The sequence below is a fragment of the Dysidea avara genome, chromosome 10 (assembly GCF_963678975.1).
Source record: "Dysidea avara chromosome 10, odDysAvar1.4, whole genome shotgun sequence".
NCBI classification, from domain to species: domain Eukaryota; kingdom Metazoa; phylum Porifera; class Demospongiae; order Dictyoceratida; family Dysideidae; genus Dysidea; species Dysidea avara.
This window is the reverse complement of record NC_089281.1, coordinates 10221522-10242285: the sequence shown is the minus strand read 5'-3', so window position 1 is coordinate 10242285 and position 20764 is coordinate 10221522. Positions and strand designations below refer to the sequence as shown.

Below are 20764 nucleotides of genomic sequence, written 5' to 3'. Positions count from 1 at the left end.
TATTTATACTGTAGGAATAAACTGAGCAAAAATTTCACTCTTGTGTCTTCTATTTTTAATAGAAAATCCTTTAGCTGTTCCACCACCCAGATTGGAGTGCTGCTATATACATCACATCTATACAAAATGACAAGAAATTTGATAGCAAGCTATTTCATGGTGATTGTTTAATGGAAATTTTGTGTACTACCCACAAACGTAGTTGTTTTACAACCTCAACCAAATTGTGATTCTATCTAGGAAACCGGTCTTGTCCACTTATTTCCACTTATTCCAACATAAGGAAAAGCTGGTATTGAACACTTTGAGTGCTACAGTGTAGCATGTTTGATCATGAATTTCACTATGCTGACCCCAAATTTGGTATGCCTACTTTTGTATGGTCAACATGCATACTAAAGGTAATGATACTTCCAGAGTTATAAAAGGACAGTCACTGACCTGTGGTTCCATTGCTGACACAGTTTTTGTTTAATCAACACCAATGTCAAAGGGAATCCCTTACAACTATTAATTTGCAAAAATTCACAGATTGCAGATATGGTCTGTTATGTGATTAGGTATAGTTTGCGCTCACAAGCCCTGGCAGGTTTTGACAGGCCCAGTCACCAATTATGCATGGCCACATGGATGGTTAACCAGCTAGAATAGAAATACAATAAATGTTAATCAAGGAAATATTGAGAAATTAATTGAATTTCTCAGAAAATGCTGTTAATGTACAGTGATCTGCTAGATACTGTGTCAGTCTTTTTTGTTATGACTGGACCAGTAATCTTGCTTAGCAATTCCAATACGGACCTTCTTGGGTACAGTGTTTATCATGTACTCCAACATTAGTGCCACCAGAAACAGTAAATGTTCAGCTGCAAACACTAGGAGAACAACATACCTAGGGAGAAAAAAAAACCAAACACATTACTGAATTATTACAATTTGAAACCCATGCATTAATACCATATACATGTAGTTGTGGAAATTAGTGAGTCTGACAATGATACCATTTGTACATGTGGTACTGCTTGCCTGGCTTTGTAAATGAAATCCTGAGAAGTGTTAAGGACAAGGTGAACTTTGAGTACTTCCAATTCTGGGTCTGATGTCACATTGTGACATAACTAGGCTGTGTGGCTTAATATCTCAGTAGAACAACATAGTCAAGTTATGTGTGTTTTTGTGCATTGCATTACATGATACAAACTATCATATAGCCTAAATATTTTGATAACGGTACTACTGATACTAGAATTGGTGCAGCCCTAGTTTTACACTAGTTCCTTACCTTCAAGAGTATCCACAGTAGAAGTAACCAACACTTAAGTTTTCCACCATTTTAGAGAGTTTTTTTAAAACTCCATGTTGACTGTACCAGGCGAGCTCCCAGCAAAATTACTGATCTACGCTGAAACTTACTTGTGAAAACACTTTACTGAGAAAAAGATCGATATACTCTAATATAGAACAGTTGATAACTCTAATAGAGCAATCAAGTAGAAGTGACTGTTTTATTAGAATATCTGTGCTTTTTGTAAGCACCATTATGATATTATCTACACTTCTCCAGGGTTATGATCAGTGTCGGAGCGATCGCACCAGAGTGGAGGGTCTGTGCAACTCTGCGCACTGTTGCAGGGCTGGAGGAAGCAATTTCACTTTGGTCAGGCAGTGTGGCAGCAAGAGGTGAACACAAGGTTGCACTGTCCTGCATGCAAAGCATGCAGGCTTCTAGGGGGGTCTGGGGGGCATGCCCCCCCCAGGAAATTTTTTAAAAAGAGGCCCTCTGAAGTTGAATCTGGCGCGAAATTGAGCTACCTTCAGTCCAAAAATTGATGAACACTTTTAATATCTGTTGTGCATGCTCATTTTAATAATTGTCATGCTATTTACAGATTAAGATATGCAGTTAAAAGATCAGATGAAACCAGCATATGTGTATTACACAGAATAACTATTATGATGATGGTGACCAAGTTTATTATATATAAGATGATGAGATGATATTTGATAACTTGTACAACATTAACTGAATGTTATATACAATTTACATGTACTCAGTCACTATTTACTTTGCATCAAACTTTCCAAAAAAACTCAAACGGTGTTCACTGCCTAAAAACTTCTTCTCATGCTCAGCTTGCATACATAAGTAACAAAACGCGGCATCCTTGTCAACATCATAATGAAGCCACTTGTAGGTCTGGCACCACTCTGCTCGAAATGATCGTTTCTGTCCATTCTTACCAAACGTGCGTTTCGGAAATTTAAACAGTCGTGACGGACGAAATTGGCTGCACAGACTGAGAGGCTCTTGACTAGAAGTAGCTGAAGATGAGGCTGAAGATGAACTCATCTTAGACCTGGACATCACCACAACGGTTCACGTGGAATCATTCAAGTGAAGGCTACCGATTGTGGGTTTCCCTCCGTTTCACTATTAAAAAAATAAATTTTTAAAAGTAGCTAAAATTTGGTCCGGCACTTGCCGGGTCTGCCGGACCTATTCCGCCGCCCCTGTGTTGTCATTGGCTGCTTCCCGTCCATCAAGCCTTTCAGATAAAGTACAGCAGAATACTGGACTATCCATTAAACTGGTTTGCATTTCAGTGACTTCTTTCTTTGTGAATCATGATTGGCTACTTCATCATAAATATGAAACATAAAAACTTGTACAAGAATACCATGAAATGCTCTATATATATGGTGCTATTAATAAATATGTGCACTATGAAGTAGCTACTTTGGGATACTTGGTATCGGCAAGAGTTTATAATATAAAAAAAGAGTTCATAATAATAATAAAAAATAAAAAGAGAAGAGTGTCCTACTGCAGTATCACCTGTACAAACACGAATTGCACAGTTATGATGCAATACCTATAGTCACTTTCAATGTGCTAGTTGGTCAGGAATGTAGCTATTAAGCAGTCCATTGATGACATTATTAACGCTCCTTAACACTATGTGTTGACATGATATCCTAAAGTAATAAAAGTTTTACTGTATCACCAAGAGTTAATAATAGTGGAGGGGAGAGTGTCTAACGCTGTATAGGGCTGCATAAAATGAGCGCGTGGGAGCTAAAGGGCTTCACCACGGATAATCTCGTGTTTAATCGCATTCTCTACACTTGACAACTAGAACCAATCGTCACTTTTGTCAGATCACATCAACGATGCTACACAAGTTCATGAACACTAGAATCGATATTTGGGAAGTGCTGATAGTGGTATTTGGTTCCAACATGGCAGACCAGGTAACATCGCATCGCGTCTTCGAACGACGGTCAAGGTTAAGCAACGTTTCAACTTCTGATCATGATGCTAGCTCTGAAACGGCTGAAGAATTTTGTGAGCAAGCAGAAGAATTGCTAGCGTCAGGTTCACAAGTCATGTCCAGTAGCGTGCTTCAATTAGACGCTATCTGTAAAACTGGAGAACAGCGTTTTAAAGGATTGGTATTTGCTCTCAGACATACTGGAATGGAAGGAACTAAAACACTTACTATAACACAACGTGAGCTTCACTGTTACCCTCCATTTGGTTACACTTCAAGGGTGCATATTGTACTATCGATACACTCTTTTCTGAATGAGTATTGCGCTGGCCACGTAACCATAATTGAATGCGTTAACAAGTCACTTGTTAAGATTGCTGAAGCCCTTTAGCTCACACACGCTCATTTTATACAGCCCTATAGAGCGTTAGACACTCTCCCATCCACTATTATTAACTCTTGGTATCACTTTGGGATATGTATTTATACCAGGCTATACTGAAGTAGGACACTCTCCTCTCTTTTTATACAAGTACATAAATTTTTTTTGGAATTTTCAACTAGGGTAGGGACCATAGTACATCAATTAAAAGTAGTGAAACAACTTGGAGTAGTGCACGATATTAAATCACAGTAAAACAATAAGAAGTGTTATATCCCTACTCTGCTCAAGAAATGCACAGTAGGGATATAACACTTCTTAGAAAACGGTATGCATAATATGCTTTGATTTTTGGAGGATAATGAGGTCTATAAAATCCACTAAGAGAACTGCTAGCAGGTTCTTAAAATGGTTAGAAACCTGCTAGCAGAAAAGACCTACAAATCTCACTTTCGATCATTAATGCTCTCTCCAAGCACAATCAGGCTGATAGCCTGCAGTGGGTGACCAGTCACCTAGGCCAACATGTGGTTAACCACTCTATTCATTTTATAGGCATACCTAAAAGAATTCAATTATGGGAGGTACAATCTAACGTTGTACGTACATTTGTCACAATGAACAGAGAAGTCCAAAAATATCACGGAAAGTTCAGTTTAGCACCCATCTATTTCTAGACTGTTTTATGGCTGTTATTAAACTATGGATACACTTTACCAAGACCTAACTGGGTAAGCTTCCTTGTAGAATGTTATTTTACACTACGTGTAATGTGGGTGTGGTTCATATTATAAACCGTGCCTGTTCTTCGTGCTACTGTGGCACCACTGAAGGCATAACTTGTCACAACTCGTTCCCATTGTATAAATCCACACAAGATGCTTCTTCGACACATGTGTTCTTTAACTGCTGTGATGCCATAGGTACTGGCTACCGCTAACTTGGCTCAACATTATCGATCACTGCCGTTTCCCAGCTGTGCCAGATCCAAGTCTAACTTGCGAAAGGAAGCAGTGCGAGCTTTGATTTTTTCAACACTTCAACAAAAGCATGTTCACTCTTCCGTGATTATTGTAACATTGCGCTACCATTTCAGTACGACGTATAACCCAATCCCACACTGACTCCACCTACGTATATGCCCATATATAACGCACACATTTCTAAGTTGGTTAGAGACCACACCCTCGGATCTTCGTGCTAGGTCTCTAACCTACACTTATTGTTTTACTGTGATTTAATACCGTGCACTACTCCAGCTTGTTTCAGTACTTTTAATTGATGTGCTATGGTCCCTATTCTAGTTGAAAATTCCAAAAAAATTTTGTGTTCTTGCTTGTTAACCTTATTTGCAAATAATTATTATGACTGGTGAATCCATGCATAATGGCACCACGTGCCCCAGTCATATCAATTATCATCTGAAAAGTGAAGTATCCATTACGCTTTGTTGTCAGCTATGTTCAACCTGTTACACAGCATTTTGAATCAAGAACTGTTTGAAAAGCACCTCTGCAATCCATGCATACCGAAAGAAATAAATGGTGCTGCGTGCCCCAGTTATATATCAATTATCATCTGAAAAGTGAAGTATCCATTATGCTTTGGTGTCGGCTATGTTCAACCCGTCCACAGCAGTACGAATCAAGAACTGTTCGAAAAGCACCTCTGCAATTAAAATAGCCACTACGAAAAATACGGACGATATCCGTTACGAACGGAAGCCATCACGTGCTACCACCAAATTGACACTTTTCGCTGTCAGCAAAGATGAATGGGACACAAAGGAGGACAAAGGTAAGTCCATGCATCATAGCTGCTGCGGTTGGCAAAAAAGCACATCTCGGGCCAAAGCAACATTAGTAGTGAAGAAATCAAGCCTGTAGCCTTGGAGTTATGCTTGACTGAAGGAATCAGTTACTCAGGCAGCGCAAAGTGTCAATTTGCAGAAATGTTGTGTGGCTTCCCTAATGTGGTACGATTTCCCTGTGCATGTTTATCGCCCAAACTTTCCATAGCAACTGGATTGATTGCAGAGACGCTTCTCGTACTGCTCTTCATGTGTAACGCTGGTTAGTGGGCAGAACATGGTTGAAAACGAACTGTAATGGCCACATAGCTACTTCACCTTTCAGTAAAAGCTTGTTGGGGCACGGATCAGGCACAAATTAGTTTTATGGTATGCCTGGTATCATTCTTTCATTTGATGCAGTATTTACTGGTGCATTAGTCCAAATAACACTATTTAATAAGGAGAAATTAGGAAATTTAAGTTTCAAAGAAAGAAAATAACAAGAGAATAGCTAAAAATTAGTCAAACAGGAGAGGTTGCCTATACCTGCAGATATACTAGTGGAAATTTAATCCTAAGTTATAGACTAAAGTTTAGGAATTAAATGTCCACTAGTACAGTAGGGGACTTTAAAAAGTTTACATATGGTTCACATAGAACTATTGTAATACTACTAGTAATTACGATTAGTTTTTACAGTTGCCTTAGTAATTACAATAACAATTACTTACAGTTTGTAGTACTGCATTACTATTGTTTTGTTAATGGACTGCTACATGCATGATACAGTAGCTGCAATGTTACAAATTTCACTACCCCCCTGATGTTTTGAATACTCATGGTAGTTACCCAATTAAATTGTTCTGGGTGTGGTTGTGTACACAACTGCCTATTAAACTAGTTTTGTTGTAAATATGTGAACATATTGTAATTGGTTTTTACAATTACAACGATGATTGTGAAACTAAAACATTACAATGGTTTTTATAAAACCAAGTGTAAAGTCACCTACATACGTATATCTGCAGGTATTTATTTTTTCATTTATTAGGGCTTTACAGCACAAGTGCTAAAGAGGTTTTCTAGGACACCTGGTCCTACAGCCTGTTTAAAGATGCTATAAGTATGATTGAAAAGTTGGAAAAATCCCTGGACCTGGTCAACCTTGATCCTGCAACCACCCGATTTACACTCAAACATTTACAGGAGTCTGCCAGGCAATCATGATGTTAATTTCATGTATTTGTATCCATATGAACCCTAGAGTGTGACTTTTTGTCTCAAAGTACAGTGTACACCATGTGTATCCAAATAGAGATTATTTATTTATTAAGGCTTTGCTGCACAATCTGTAGGACACCTGGTATACTTCTTAGCTATTCCCTTGTTCCACTAGCTTTTTTCTTTGATCCCTAAAAATTCTTCTACCTATATTGATATAAGTGGAGGGATATAGCCCCTTTTTTCCATTGCCTATGGTTTCTGATGGTTGAATAAGCACTAATCACTCTCACTGCATGCTATCATCAACAACCAACAATCAATACTTATGCAACACATTTGATTTATATTTCGTATTTGCACTACCAGTGAAAGGATACGGTCATTTAAGAGGTACACACTAACCAATACAGCATCTTTTGTAATGAAGACAAAACATGTTACTAAATCAATACCAGCATACCTGCCACTTCCAAGTGCCATGACTTGATCCCCATCAACGGCGTCCCTGGTGAACAACCATGGTAGCCACTGCATCATTTGTTCAGAGGAGAAGCCAAGAATGAAACAATTTGTCAATATACCAATGTAGACCATTGCCTTCATTACAGTCAACCATATACCAATGTCCTTTTCTCTACAGACAATAGAAGTCTACCCATTACAGTATATCAACATACACTATAGTGGTAGGCCCAGGCAGAGTGGAAACATGTACAGTGTATATAAAATATGTGGCCAGCTTGTAGGCCAAAAATTACCATTGGGTGTTTTGTAACCATCTCAGCAAAAACCTGCCTAGTTTGCACGATTTGTCTCAGCATTACCTACAGTATCCAAAGAATGGGTTGCCAAAGTTTCATGGTGAGTAGTTTTGGAATTATTGTTGACAGTAGGAAGAATAAAAAACAGCAACTACACCAAAAATAAACTACAGGTGCTTACACTTGCAACCTTTTCATTGGTCTACAGTGTTAAGATTTGGCTTAAACGTTCATCATGAATTGGCAAGGTATAGTTTTAGCTCTGACACACATACACTTGGAGCTACAGGAACATAACAAAGATGAGCAGGGGAAACAAGGTGGTGCATAAATAATTAATTTGAGACTTAAGTACTTTCCTAAGTAATGGCTTCATAAAAACTTGCATATTTTTTTCTTTGAAGTGATATTTTTTTCTTTGAAGCATGTGTAATTTCAAAATTTTGCTTGCACAAACTAAGCGGGTTTTGCCAAGACAGTCACATATAATATTAGGGTGTCAGTTATAGGATGGCAATTTTGTAGCTCAACACCTACCCGTGGACACAACCAGCATTTCATCATCCCTCTTGCTAGAACTGATACATATTTAAATTCTTTCCTACCCTCTGCTATTAATTAGTGGAATTCTCTACCCAATTCATTAGTTGAACTGGATGATTTAAACCTTATACTTCTTCCCAACAGACTGATTTAATGTACATGTATGATTATCTGTGTGTTTATACTCTTTTGTGAGTTCTACACAGTAATTAACAATAATAATAATACAGTGGAAACTGTCTAAGCCGGTCACCTTCGGGCCAAGATTTCTTGGCCTTAATAGGCAGGTGACTGCTTTAGACAGGTAAATTAGTGTATAAACTTCTCACTAAGGGAATTTAAAGCTGGTCTTTTTAAAGAGGTGGCCTTTCTATACAGGTGGCCGCTAAGACAGGTTCCACTGTATATTCATGTTATTTTGGGATACTAAATGATATCCCGCATTTACAGCTACAGCGGTGAAACTATTGGTTCAGTGGTAAAGTCTTAGAGAATGTGAAGGTGTACATCGAAAACCCAACCAGTTTGCATAATTAAGATAAAGGTTATAGGGTTTAACTTGACAGGCTTCATGACGCCTTTTGCAGTTGTTATTAACACTACACTATGGGAATAAGGCAGACTAGCAGTTCCCCTGGCCTCGAGCCACAGCACACTAGTGTCCCATTCACCCATACAAGCAATTGTGCATTAGTAGAATTGTATTTCAACTGGAAGTAGTTATTAGTAGTTCGACAACCTGACCAAGAGAGTACACAAGCTGAGAGGAGGAGTTGACCTGGATACCCCCCACTGCACCATCACAGCCATCAGGTAGCTAGCTACATGTAACTCCAACATGCAGCATACATAAGCAAAATTAATACAGTGCTGTGACCAATTAAAGGAGACCATGCTTATATACAAATGGTACACTGAGCACTTTCACTGTCCCACTGTTTGGATCATGAAGTCCTTAATCCCTGCCATGAGTGCTGTGGTGGCTGCACCAATCCTGTAGCTATGACCAGCAAAGTCATGAGCCGGGAGGTTCGCAGCTGTCAGAACCTGTCTGGTGGCAGATACAAATTCTGGTTGAGACAAAGGAGTCCCGTCCTGGTAGAGGAACAGCACTCCAGGCATCCTCCCAAGCAGCTATAGGTAATCATGAACGGTAATGACAGGGAAAAGATCATCTCCTGTTTGCTCTATGAACACCTTGATGCCCAATCTTGCTTAGTCCATCTTTGAATTCTTGATCAGTAGAGAGACTATTGATGGGGAGGCTGGATTATGCACGGCAACATCCAAAAAGGAGAGAGTCATACTCAGTTCCCTCCTCCAATGTGATCTCCCCTGACGGGAAAAATGAAAAGAAAGTCATGACAGTAGCTGCCCAAAGCATTGTTGAAGGTTGGTCAGTAATCCAGTGAGGCTTCATCCTCCTTAACATCATCAGCACAAAACTCCCTTTTTTACCCCTTTTGACTTTAATTTCCCTGATAATTTGCTGAAGTCGGAGCATGTGGCTGATGTGGGGCTCCTGGAAACCATGAGAAATTTGCAGTTGACGCACCCCAGACAGATAAGTTCTGATTGATCCATCGGTGAGGCCCTGCTGTTGCAAAGTAGCACAGGGTGGCCTCTGAGGTCAATGGAGAAGCTGTTGCAAAAGTCTAGGTAGTATTGCTCTACTGCCTGGTATGTCCAGTGAGTGGCAGCAGCAAGGCCAGCCTCGTAGTACTGTACCTTCATCCAGCTGGGTAATGGCAGTCACCACATTCAAAAGGGGGAGAACATGACACTGCATAATGAGTGAGATGATGACAGTAAACATGCCATACACAACTATAACACATGGCTATCCTTGCAATACACATAGTACATTAGTAGCAAAGTCAATTTATACAGTGACACTACATAATGAATATAAAAGTCTGTAGAGTTAAATCATATGTTGGCTCTGTCCGCTGGGATTTTAACTGCTGATGGTAACTTCTTTAAACAGCCCCATTCAAGACGAGGAGATCCAAGTACTGAATACGAGAGAAGAGGACACTGGGACCGGCGAAGGAGATGCCAAAGGCACTTTAGTAAAGAAGTGGTCCAAATGGTTTCTTGAAATAGCATCAGTCCTTGAGTTGAGATGACATGGTATGTGAATATTGGAAAGCTTCATAATTGGCTGTGAAGAACACCTGGAGTCTAGTAAGGCGCATCATGTGAGCATCCTTGCAGCTGATAGAGTTCAGAACCGACACAACAGCTTCATTGTCAACTATGAAGTGGATGCACTTGCCTGACCATGCCCTGCCAAAGGATGCCACTGCCAACACCACTGGAATTAGTTCCTTTACTGCAATTGAGCACTGACTTAGCCTAGGAGACCATTTGAGTTAAAGCCATTGGACAGCTCCGCAGCACCACAAACCGGAGATGTCAGAGTAGACAGAAATATCAACTTTGGACTACTGTAAGTCCCAAAGAAGGGACATGCTGTTCCAGTAGGAGCCACCAAAACTATATCATATATCAGCCTGGGGTGGAATACTAAGCTGAATACGATAACTAGGGCTACTTCCCACGCCCTGGAGAGCATACAATCTCCACAGGAACAGGCGAATCACTTTTGTTGCAAACTGGAAGAGCCTGGTCAATTGCTCAAGATTGCGCTTCCTAATTAAGAGAAGGTGAGCGCACTGCTCCAGGTATAGACAAGTAAGTAGCTCCAATAACTGAAACTGGAGCTGGAATGACTCCATGTCCACCTCTATGCCCAGGAAAGTCAGGCATTGGACTGGACCTTCTAGCTTAGCTGGTTCTATCGGAATTCCCAGGTAGTTAAATTTTGACAACAGGTAGGAGCTCAGCAGAAGCTTTTGAATGAGCCACAAGGATGAAATCATCTAAGTAATGGAGGCCTTTGAGAACGCCATCCTTCTTCAGCATCCATTGCACTACATCGGCAATAGCAGAAAAATACTTAGGGGCCAGGCGTAAACTGAAGGGCAACATCCTGTCGACAAATATGGCACCATCCCACTGAATGCTCAATAAATACTGATCCTCCATAGCCAGGTAACCAGTATGCCTCATTGATGTCTGCATTGACAAGCTTAGACCCTCTTCCCTTGAGTGGCCACTATCAAAGCAGCTAAGTGGTCCACAGAAGTATACGATAGGGAGGACAGGTCATGGCTAATGCCATTGTTGACACTAAACTGAGGGGAGAAGAAAGGTCCACTACGCTTGCCTGGCTCGGGGATGGGGCCAATAGGGCTGGTGTGAATCCCCTTGTGAAAAACCCCTGCTGGAAACCTTCACATGCACCTCATGTGACAGGTACATGCCAAAACACTGACCCGCTACTTCCATGAAACACAAACATTAATTTGTCCTCTTAGGAGGACAAAGAAGAGTTAAATCATACTCTGTATGTTAAAACTAATGAGGGACTGGGGCAGTGCAGGTTTCCGTTGGTTACCATTAGAGGATGTGAAGCCAATGCAAAAAGCATAGACAGGATATAGTCCACAAACACAAAGTCCGGATGGCCAGCTAACTTCTGAGCCCAACTTGACCATTGTAAGGTGTCGATATCATAAGAAATGACCATTGGAGGGGTTGTCTACTGCTCCTGGCCATTATCCAAGGCTGAGAGGTCCTCTGAGTACATATAGTGACTGCCATCCACCATGCCTCCTGTAAGCTCCTTATCTGCAATGGAAGGGGAATAGAAGATTATATACCAAAGCGGTGAAGATTAATTCCCACAACCATCAAAAGCTCATGCCCGCAGAGCATTGGTGATAACGCCCAGGGTGGCCAGCCCAGCAGTGCCAGTATCTCAACCTACCACTACAACTGCTACAATGCAGATAAGGCTCACACCAGAGGACCTATCCAGTATCGCAACAGCCGTAGTAACCAGCTGGGTCATCATCAAGAAACCCCCTATCCACCGCTGCCTCCCCCCCCCCTCCTTTGACACAAATCCCTCACCCTTTGTCAGGTAATTGATATATGTGACTTACATTGTTGTTCTTCCCTTAATTTAGCTAATGTGTGCTACCCGGCTGAGGTGCAGGGACCAGCCACTGTGTAGTGTTCTGTGGCTAGTACAGTGCACTTTACCTGCTGTCGTTGTTGACTACAAGGAGGCATGGTAACAACCAGTTATTGCATAACCTTTATCTTTGCTGTTCACATAGGTTGCCGCAGCACAGTGCCTCTACTGCCTTTGGATCCCCTATTAGCACTATGGGGCACCCCCTCCCTGCTATGAGTGTGGCTAGTGTTCCTCAACCCAGTTGGGAGGCCTGAACCACTTGGGATTGAGCTATGGAGGCTGGAGTAACAGGGACTGACATCACTACAATGGCCACAGGAGAGGGCACGACTGCTTCAGAGACTGGTTGGTCCATAACACACTTAAATACACTTCAACGACGACAAGGCATAATGAAACAATTGCCAACTCAGAGTTAGAACAAAGAATAGCAGAATAAATTGACCCACTTGACCCCCAAAACACCTTTTTCATGCCGAGGGGTTCAAAACCCTTGACGTACAGTGTAGTGCAGTGTACTACTACCTATTGGGATTCCCGTGTAAGCAGCAGTAACGCCTTCGAAGTTAACACCCTTTAACCTGCGGTTAAACTTGTACAAAATGTGTGCTACAAAACAATTTCACACAGTCTTAATTGCTTCAGTAACCAATGATAGAAGACTCAAATTGAAATGTCTAGCATCTACAGTACCTCTTCATGGAGAGGAAGACTACAGGTATCATTGTTTTGTTCCTGTACCATATAAAACAAACATGAGTTATGTGTGTTGCAGTAAATATAATATAATCATCGCCATTTTAAACTTGAAGAGCCTTCTTGTTTAAAAGCATGGGTGAACATAGGCCAAAAACTGTACCTTGATGAATGCCTCAGTTTATGGTGACAATGACACAAGCCTAAACTCCATGCTTTTTGCACTCATGACTTATGATCCATTAAATTAGTACCTGTAATTTATTTTCCATATAGGCACTGTACAAATCAATTGCTTTGCTCATCTTGTTGTCTATCGCTACAACTTCAATAGATATGGCTGAAACTTTAACAACTCTTTGGTTTTCCATCTAGACACCAAAGAAGTATTAAAATAAAGTTCAAGAAAAATGCAATGCAAACTAGTCGGGTTTTTGCTCAGTGGGTCACAATATTATTATGATGAGGACTTTAACTCCCTGTTCCCCTAATCTGCTAACTAAAATGAAACTGTACACTGTATGTTCACTTTGAATAATTTAGACTGATATGACTATATGGGATGTGGTAACACAGTGTAAAAATGTAACTTACATGTACAGTATTATATTCACAAGAATTATATCTATGTATCAACACACACGCTGTTACAAATATTGATGTACTGTACCTCCTTGGGTAAGGTCGTCTGTAAGTCCACAGTAATTTAAGCAAATCTGACCTGAGCTCAATCCAAAGAAATATTAAACTTACAGCTGATGCAAGTGGAAACGCTGAAGCAAACAAAGTGATGTACTAGATAGAAAAAAGGAATGAATATATAGTTTTACGTAGTTCCAAATGTTACTACATGTATAAATTTTTTAAGGGACACATTTTGCTGGCATTTATTATAAACACACGAAAAAATTATCTGCAAATCAGTACACTCAATGGTGTGTTGTCTTGCCCAATGTCAAATTAGAATTTTAAAACATTAGTCCCGTAAAACATAGCAAATTACACATAGTAAAAACAAATACACTGAAAACTACTGCCATCTTGTACAATTGGGCACATACAGGTAAGCTCTTGGAAAAGAAAAAAGCTTTTACAGTATAGTTAGAATCTGAACCCCAATGCTCTCAGGCACACCAGTTGACAAAACACTCTAATAATACAGTCAATTTCTCAGATTAGGTATATAAATGTTCATTCTCCCTCCTACTAAGTAATTATCTAGTATTTGAATATCACCCAATGACAGTCATGGCATTATACTACAAATTTAAGAAGATAATGCATCCACTAATCATTAACAAGACACCATAACACGCATTGTCTATCAAATTAGTCTAATTGAACAGTCATCGTTATATTTATATTGTCACTCAAAATAAGTACACTACATACAGATCTACTCCAACATCACTGTTTGTGTCTAGCGGTCAGTACAAACCATTAACAAATTATTACTTAACTATATTCCAGAGAATTTATTATTACCAGCCCTACGGAGGAGCTGTATTGTATAACGCTACATAACACACAGATCAAGTGTAGGAAATAGGTCATTTATGAAACACTATGTAATTGTCTATCGTGTGCAATAATAAATCTAACGTTTCCTTATGTTACGATCATACACCCTGTACGTGGCACCACAAGCAGTAAAATGCCTATCTTTTCTAGCCTTCAACACCAATCCTTGACGCAGGTTTGAGGTACCCCATCAAATAATACTTTCATTTTCCAGTGTATCCACCATTTTGTTCTACAGACATGCATGTTGTCATATGGTTTCAACAAGGAAACCTCCCTAAATTGGATTTGTAAAACAATTGTGGCTCTGTGGTAACACAGAGGGAATCGTACATAAGTCTGTCTGGACTTAGCAAAGAATCCACTGTGAAATAAGACCAAGCATTTAAATTGTGTTTCTCATGGGAAACTATTACTATAGTCAACAACCCTGGCCTCACTACTGAGGAACGTAAAAGTGTAGCCACTATGCAATGCAATACTGTAAAATGCAATAGCAATACTGTGTTGTTAGATACCTAAAACAAGTTGATGCTGTGCTACTTCTAAAAACTAGGCCCCTACTAAATAATATCCATAACATCCGTTAAATTAATCAACTCTTTAAAAATTAACTTAACCACACAGTGCTATAGCTTTGTTTCTCACCTTGTTTTGTAACAATACATGCAGTACATTAAACTTAAACATATTTTGTAATTCACCGAAATAATTTGCAATTCATCAATTATGTTGCTATGTACTGCTAAGGACGAGCAAACCACTTTAAACCGCAAATACGAAGAGAAGTATCTTCTAAACTGTTTTATAGTTTGTTTATCCTTTCATATGTAAATTTTCTACACAAAGCCTTATGGCTGCTCTTAATTTTCGTTCGAGTACAAAGGGGATACGCGCCCTCTTTCAACTTAAGAATATGTGCCTTTCCTGGTAGCTTATATATTACAAGGCCTGTGGCATTGTTTTTCAGTCATACAACATGTTAGCTAGCCCTTACTGAACTGTTCCATCTGGTTTTAGTTATCAGCCACACTCCCTTCAAGTAAACACAACAAAAACAGAAAGTTGAGCTTTTAATAGAGTACATAAACAGCCTTTATTCACTGAATGGTGCTTTACCAAAGCCTGATTGCTCACGTGGGTGTTAGACAGACACACAGTTTTTTTGCCAAAACAAAAACAGAAAGTTGAGCTTTTAATAGAGTACGTAAACAGCCTTTATTCACTGAATGATGCTTTATCAAAGCCTGATTGCTCACGTGGGTGTTAGACAGACACACAGTTTTTTGCCAAGCCAATCTCAGGTTTAAAAATTACAGTGACTGCTACATGACAGCTGCAAAATTACAAATTTCACTGCCCCTGCTGTTATCAAGCTTGTTGCCAGCTGGTAGTTACACATTTAATTTGTTCTTGCCCCTCTGTGTGTGGTTGTGCATGCAACTGGCAACCAGACTTGTTTGTTTTAAACATGTAAACATATTGTAAACATGATAGTAATTACGATATGTTTGGTTTTTACTATTACAATGGTCATCGTAAAACTATTAAATTACAATGGTCTTTACAAAACCAAATGTAAAACTTTTTAAAGTCCCCTACTGTAACTCACTTCAAGCACAAGATACTACAACCTCTCTACACTGGTTGCAGTACTCACAGTCATATCCAGTAGGTCAGCATGCCAAGTGGCCATGGAGCTTTGGAATGACAGAAGATGTGGTAGCAGGTTGTCAATATACATGTACATTGATTTAACCTGCTAGTAGCAGCTGCTGCACCTACAATGTCAATCTTCAGAATGGGTGCAGAGTCAGTGAATGTGATGTGGTGAATGTTGGATAATTTACTTGTTGGGCTGAGGAGCCATCAGGTTGGGTTGACTGAAGAATGGAGGCAGAGGGTTGAGGCAATTTGAGTTTACTACGAGTGGCAGACTCTGGAAATGACCCAGTTGTGACATGACACATAATATGCAGGGCATTGTGTGCACTTGTGCATTTCAAAATTGTGAATAAGAAATGCTTTGGCAATAAGCATTTCTATCCCGATATCACAGGCACACTGATTTCATGGGATTCATGTAAGGAACTTGGGATCTTACCAGATTACTATTCCATTACCAGTATCACCATACCTTCTGTAGCCAGTGCCACTGCAGTTTTTCCTATCCACTGTATTGGATGGCAACCAACAAAAAAGCATGGACAGTGAAGAATTCCACATCTACATAGCTACTGTATGTAGGCAAACTGTGACAAATTCACCTTTGCAGGATTCCAACTCTCTGCCGCGGGCTACCAAGTAGACCACTCCATTATAGAAACCTAGGAAACTTCAGTGCGTAGAAACATTGGTAAATGCCTTGGATGTGGATTGTGGTCCACCATCAAACCCATAGCAACAGTGTCGGGTGTGGCTGTACTGTATGTAGATACAGTAGAACGCTAGAGATAACTCTATAAGTTGGAGTGTTAGGGTGTAGAGGGATCACAGCTAACCAATTAGTGTAACAGTCACTGTCAGTGGTATCCTGACTGACACCGTATGAACAATTGATTGCATAATTTTGTGTAGCATTTGTTTGTAGTACATCCATTTAAACTTGAATACTTGAAAACAGTGAGTGGTAGGAAACAGTTACAGTATGTAATCATCTACCAAGTGTGATTATGAATCTGATTTTGGCTTTCTTATTTTCAAACAAGGATATTCCACATTATTTAACCCTTCTGGCCTCGGAAATGCAATTCATAATGGATTCCATATGCATTGTCCACATGTATTATCTTTCAATACCACCAATATTCTACTCTTGCTTTCTACATGTACAGCTCCTTATTGCCAATAACAAAATATTTAATTGATTGACTGATTTCAAAGTTGTCATGTATCAAGGTTAGTGTACGATCATAGTATAATCCCACCCACAATAATATTGTAGCTGAAAAAATTGGAATCAAAATATATCAACTAAACTCAAAACACCATCACATGATATTTTAAATAGTAACCTTACCCCAAACTGTATCACCATCTCAAGGTAGTCATCAAACTGTTCATATTCATCTTTGACATGATCCTTGAGAAACTAAAACACAAAAAAAGTATACAACAATATTATAATTATCATCAAAACTTAACTGTATAAATGCATCACAAGAATTTACTATACAACAGTACATGTCATATTACACAAGTGCAAGGAAAAGTTAAGAATTTTACAATTGAGTAGGGATCATAGAAATAAAAAAAGGAAGGAAACAAGGGAGGCCATCTACATTTTCAGCTATACTAGTACAAATTTACCACTCCAGTTCATATACAGACTGTGATATGACTGAAGTAGGGATTAAATATCTACTAATATAGTTGCAGGTGTAGATGACCTCTCTCCTAATCAAATGTAAAACTTTTAATTTTTCCTTACTCTTGTTTGTTTATTTTTGTAATTGCTGGTGAACCATCGCATAATGCATCAAAGGAAAGAATGGCACCAAACCCATTAAAAATTATTGAGCGACTGAATGCATGCCCCAGCAATATTAATTACTAAACACAAAGGGCCATTCCACTTTATTTCTATGGTTGGGACAAAGCTTCGAATGTTTCGTGGGTTTGAAGGTTAAGTAATCTTCGACGTATAAAAGTATCCTTCGAAGTTTCGTAATACACTCATAGTCTATGAAAGAGTTAATCATCGTTATCTTTATTGCAGCTGCTTATTCATCTTGCGTGATCGATGTTTATCTTTTTGCAATTGATCTTCGTGTGCCATACTCACCATAATACTTTTACTTAAGTAACTCCCCTTTTTTGGACACTGCATGTCAGGACTTTCATTATCTGAACACCTGTGTGCCAGTTCAATCATAAAAGTGTTCAGATAAAGGTGATTTGTTGGATAAATGAAACTCACCGATTTATATACAGAGTTCCATTCAGGTACTCTAATGGAACACATACTTACTCTAATAGAACATTCACCCAATGACGAAATACTCTAATAGAGCAGTCACTTATACTGTTCAGATAATTGAGATTTGGATAATCATGTTCCTACTGTACTGCTGAAAAAAAGATGTGTGGAAATTGTGCAGACTAAACAGATTTTTGTTGAGATGGTTACATATATCAAACTAGAACTAAGTTTATCTAACAGATACATTAAAAACTACCTATCTTTAAGCTAAAAAGCTGTAAAGAACTCAGATCCTATGCATAAATAAATGGCATTCAAATTTAGGTTTGGCTTGGAAAGTCTGTTTTGTAAGGGTACGTAATTGTATACTGTGCTCTCGCCTTTCCCAAATTACCATTATCATACACTCCACCACTAATATTAAGCTAGTAGCTATGTATAAAATACCTGACAATCTTCTTTTGTAGTTTTGGACTTCAACATTTTGACTACACCAATAACTGTTGGTATGACTGTTTCTATCATGACACGACGAACTTCATCCGCTAAAAATTACACATAATCATAAACAATGATGGATTACTGCAAAGAGTCACATGTGCATATAATCAACACTATTGATCTACAGAAGGGATGCAGAAAGAACTCCAAACAGCAGATTGAACCGCAGATTGAACCATCAAATACTTTAATTAAAGTGCTTTTTAAAAAACATATTGTTTAAGTGGGTAGATTTGCAATTAGATCAAATTATTATAAGACAATTAAAACGCCACATGTAATTACATACAATCCTAGCATAGAGTTTAATCTGTACATGTACAGTAATTCTTGTACAAACATACTTACTATAAAACAGACCAATCATTTCGTTCCTCAATGCTACCACATTAAATTGGTAAAAAGCAATGTAGAAAAGTGGCAAATAACAATCAGCACATTCAAACAAAACTCTTTTAAAAATCAATGAGTTATGCCAACTATGGACATCCCTATAGAATAAAACCAGAGGATCATTCACAAATCTTGTTGTAAAATACACGGAGACAACAAACCTGTGGTTTTCATTATCAGTACACCTTTGAGCAATCTTGCTATACAGTTGGTTGATAACGAAAATGACCAATGAATGACCAATCACAGGTAACATGTAGCCAAAGTAAGGACTATCTTGAGCAAACCATCCACCCTATAAAATATCACCATGCATGCAATAAACAGAGATGTTATGGCCAGTATTAACATGAAAAGCTATAATAAACTGCGACAAAATGCAATAACTAACTAGATCCTCAGTACTCATACTTTAACTTAAAAGTTATCAGGTTATGACAAAGACTAGCAAATTTTTTATACACATATCCTCCAGCATGAATTTATTTGAATACATACATGTAAAACACCATACTATACAAAGGAAGTCCAATGTAAAAGCTTGAGAAAACTATTCAAACTAAAGTTTCAGAATGTAACACTCCATAATTATATACAATAATATTAAAGAGCATTGCTTACAGGCTCTGCAAATTGTGCCAAATACGAGACATAAATTGGGCTATTCTTATCTATGATGTATCCATTCAAGTTCAGAGATAAAATCATTGTCAATACTCCCAGTAGTAATATAGGTATTGTTATCAACAAACTCAACAAATAACGAAGTCTTCTCTTCCAATGTGGGTAGTATAATCGTGGTTTACCAGTGACTGGGTCAGGTAACAAGGTACCATAAAATTCTGCCCTCAGCTCTTCTTTTCTTGAGATGTGGTATGAGTGCCATGCAAATGTATGGTTTGAGCACTTCCTCTGCCAGAACTATAATAAAAATACACCAGTAAAAGTTTAACTATACGTACACTTACTAGTATCACTCTTGCTAGTACGAAATTTTAAATTAGTGTTGGACAATACATGCACACAGCAGTTACGCTGCAAACACAACTATTTAAATTACAGGATTACTATAATAATTACAAGGCGCACAAATAGGATTATATTAGCCATTGAGAGATGAAAAATTACAAAATAATAAATGAATTTATGAAGATCAAATTATTTAATTGAATTAAGCACGCATGCTTGTATGTTTGAGCTATGCAATGGTCATGTGTGTAGTGTGTGGTGCATACTGTATGCATCACTTACGATGATAAACAACACTCCCCACACTACAATGAACAAGGAGAACAATGGCACATAGGGATCATTATCAATGCTGGCACCACCAGGACGCAAGAAATACAGAACCAGCCCAATAATAGTTGAATAACACAGAAAGTAGCCAAAAAACTTCATCCATGCAAAATAAAGAGCAACTTCTTCACCTGTAAAAAAATACATGCATATGTTCATACAATGATGCAGACACTTGTACAGGCACATACATACTACATACATACACACATGTACACACAGACACAGACGTAGACACACACATGTTGTACACACACACACACACACACACACACACACACACACACACACACACACACACACACACACACACACACACACACGCACACACAATACACAAAGCAAAACACACACGCACACACACAATACATTTGTATTATATTCAAGTCTTTAAATGATCGGCTGGTTCT

The 20764-nt window shown here is 38.8% G+C and overlaps 1 protein-coding gene across 2 annotated transcripts in view; it reads right to left on the bottom strand.

The window, feature by feature from the left end:
• Positions 1 to 643: 643 nt before the first annotated feature.
• Positions 644 to 20764, bottom strand: part of LOC136236704 (anoctamin-10-like) — a 22355-nt gene continuing 2234 nt past the window's right edge. The window contains exons 4-12 of one of the 2 annotated variants that reach the window (XM_066026931.1): positions 20307 to 20485; positions 19677 to 19976; positions 19217 to 19350; positions 19011 to 19153; positions 18609 to 18706; positions 17259 to 17330; positions 13389 to 13513; positions 7131 to 7304; positions 644 to 892 (exon numbers count right to left, since the gene is read on the bottom strand). In XM_066026931.1, coding sequence (XP_065883003.1) covers positions 745 to 892; positions 7131 to 7304; positions 13389 to 13513; positions 17259 to 17330; positions 18609 to 18706; positions 19011 to 19153; positions 19217 to 19350; positions 19677 to 19976; positions 20307 to 20485 — 1373 coding nt within the window. In that variant the 3' untranslated portion in view covers positions 644 to 744. The other variant, XM_066026930.1, reaches the window with a different exon arrangement.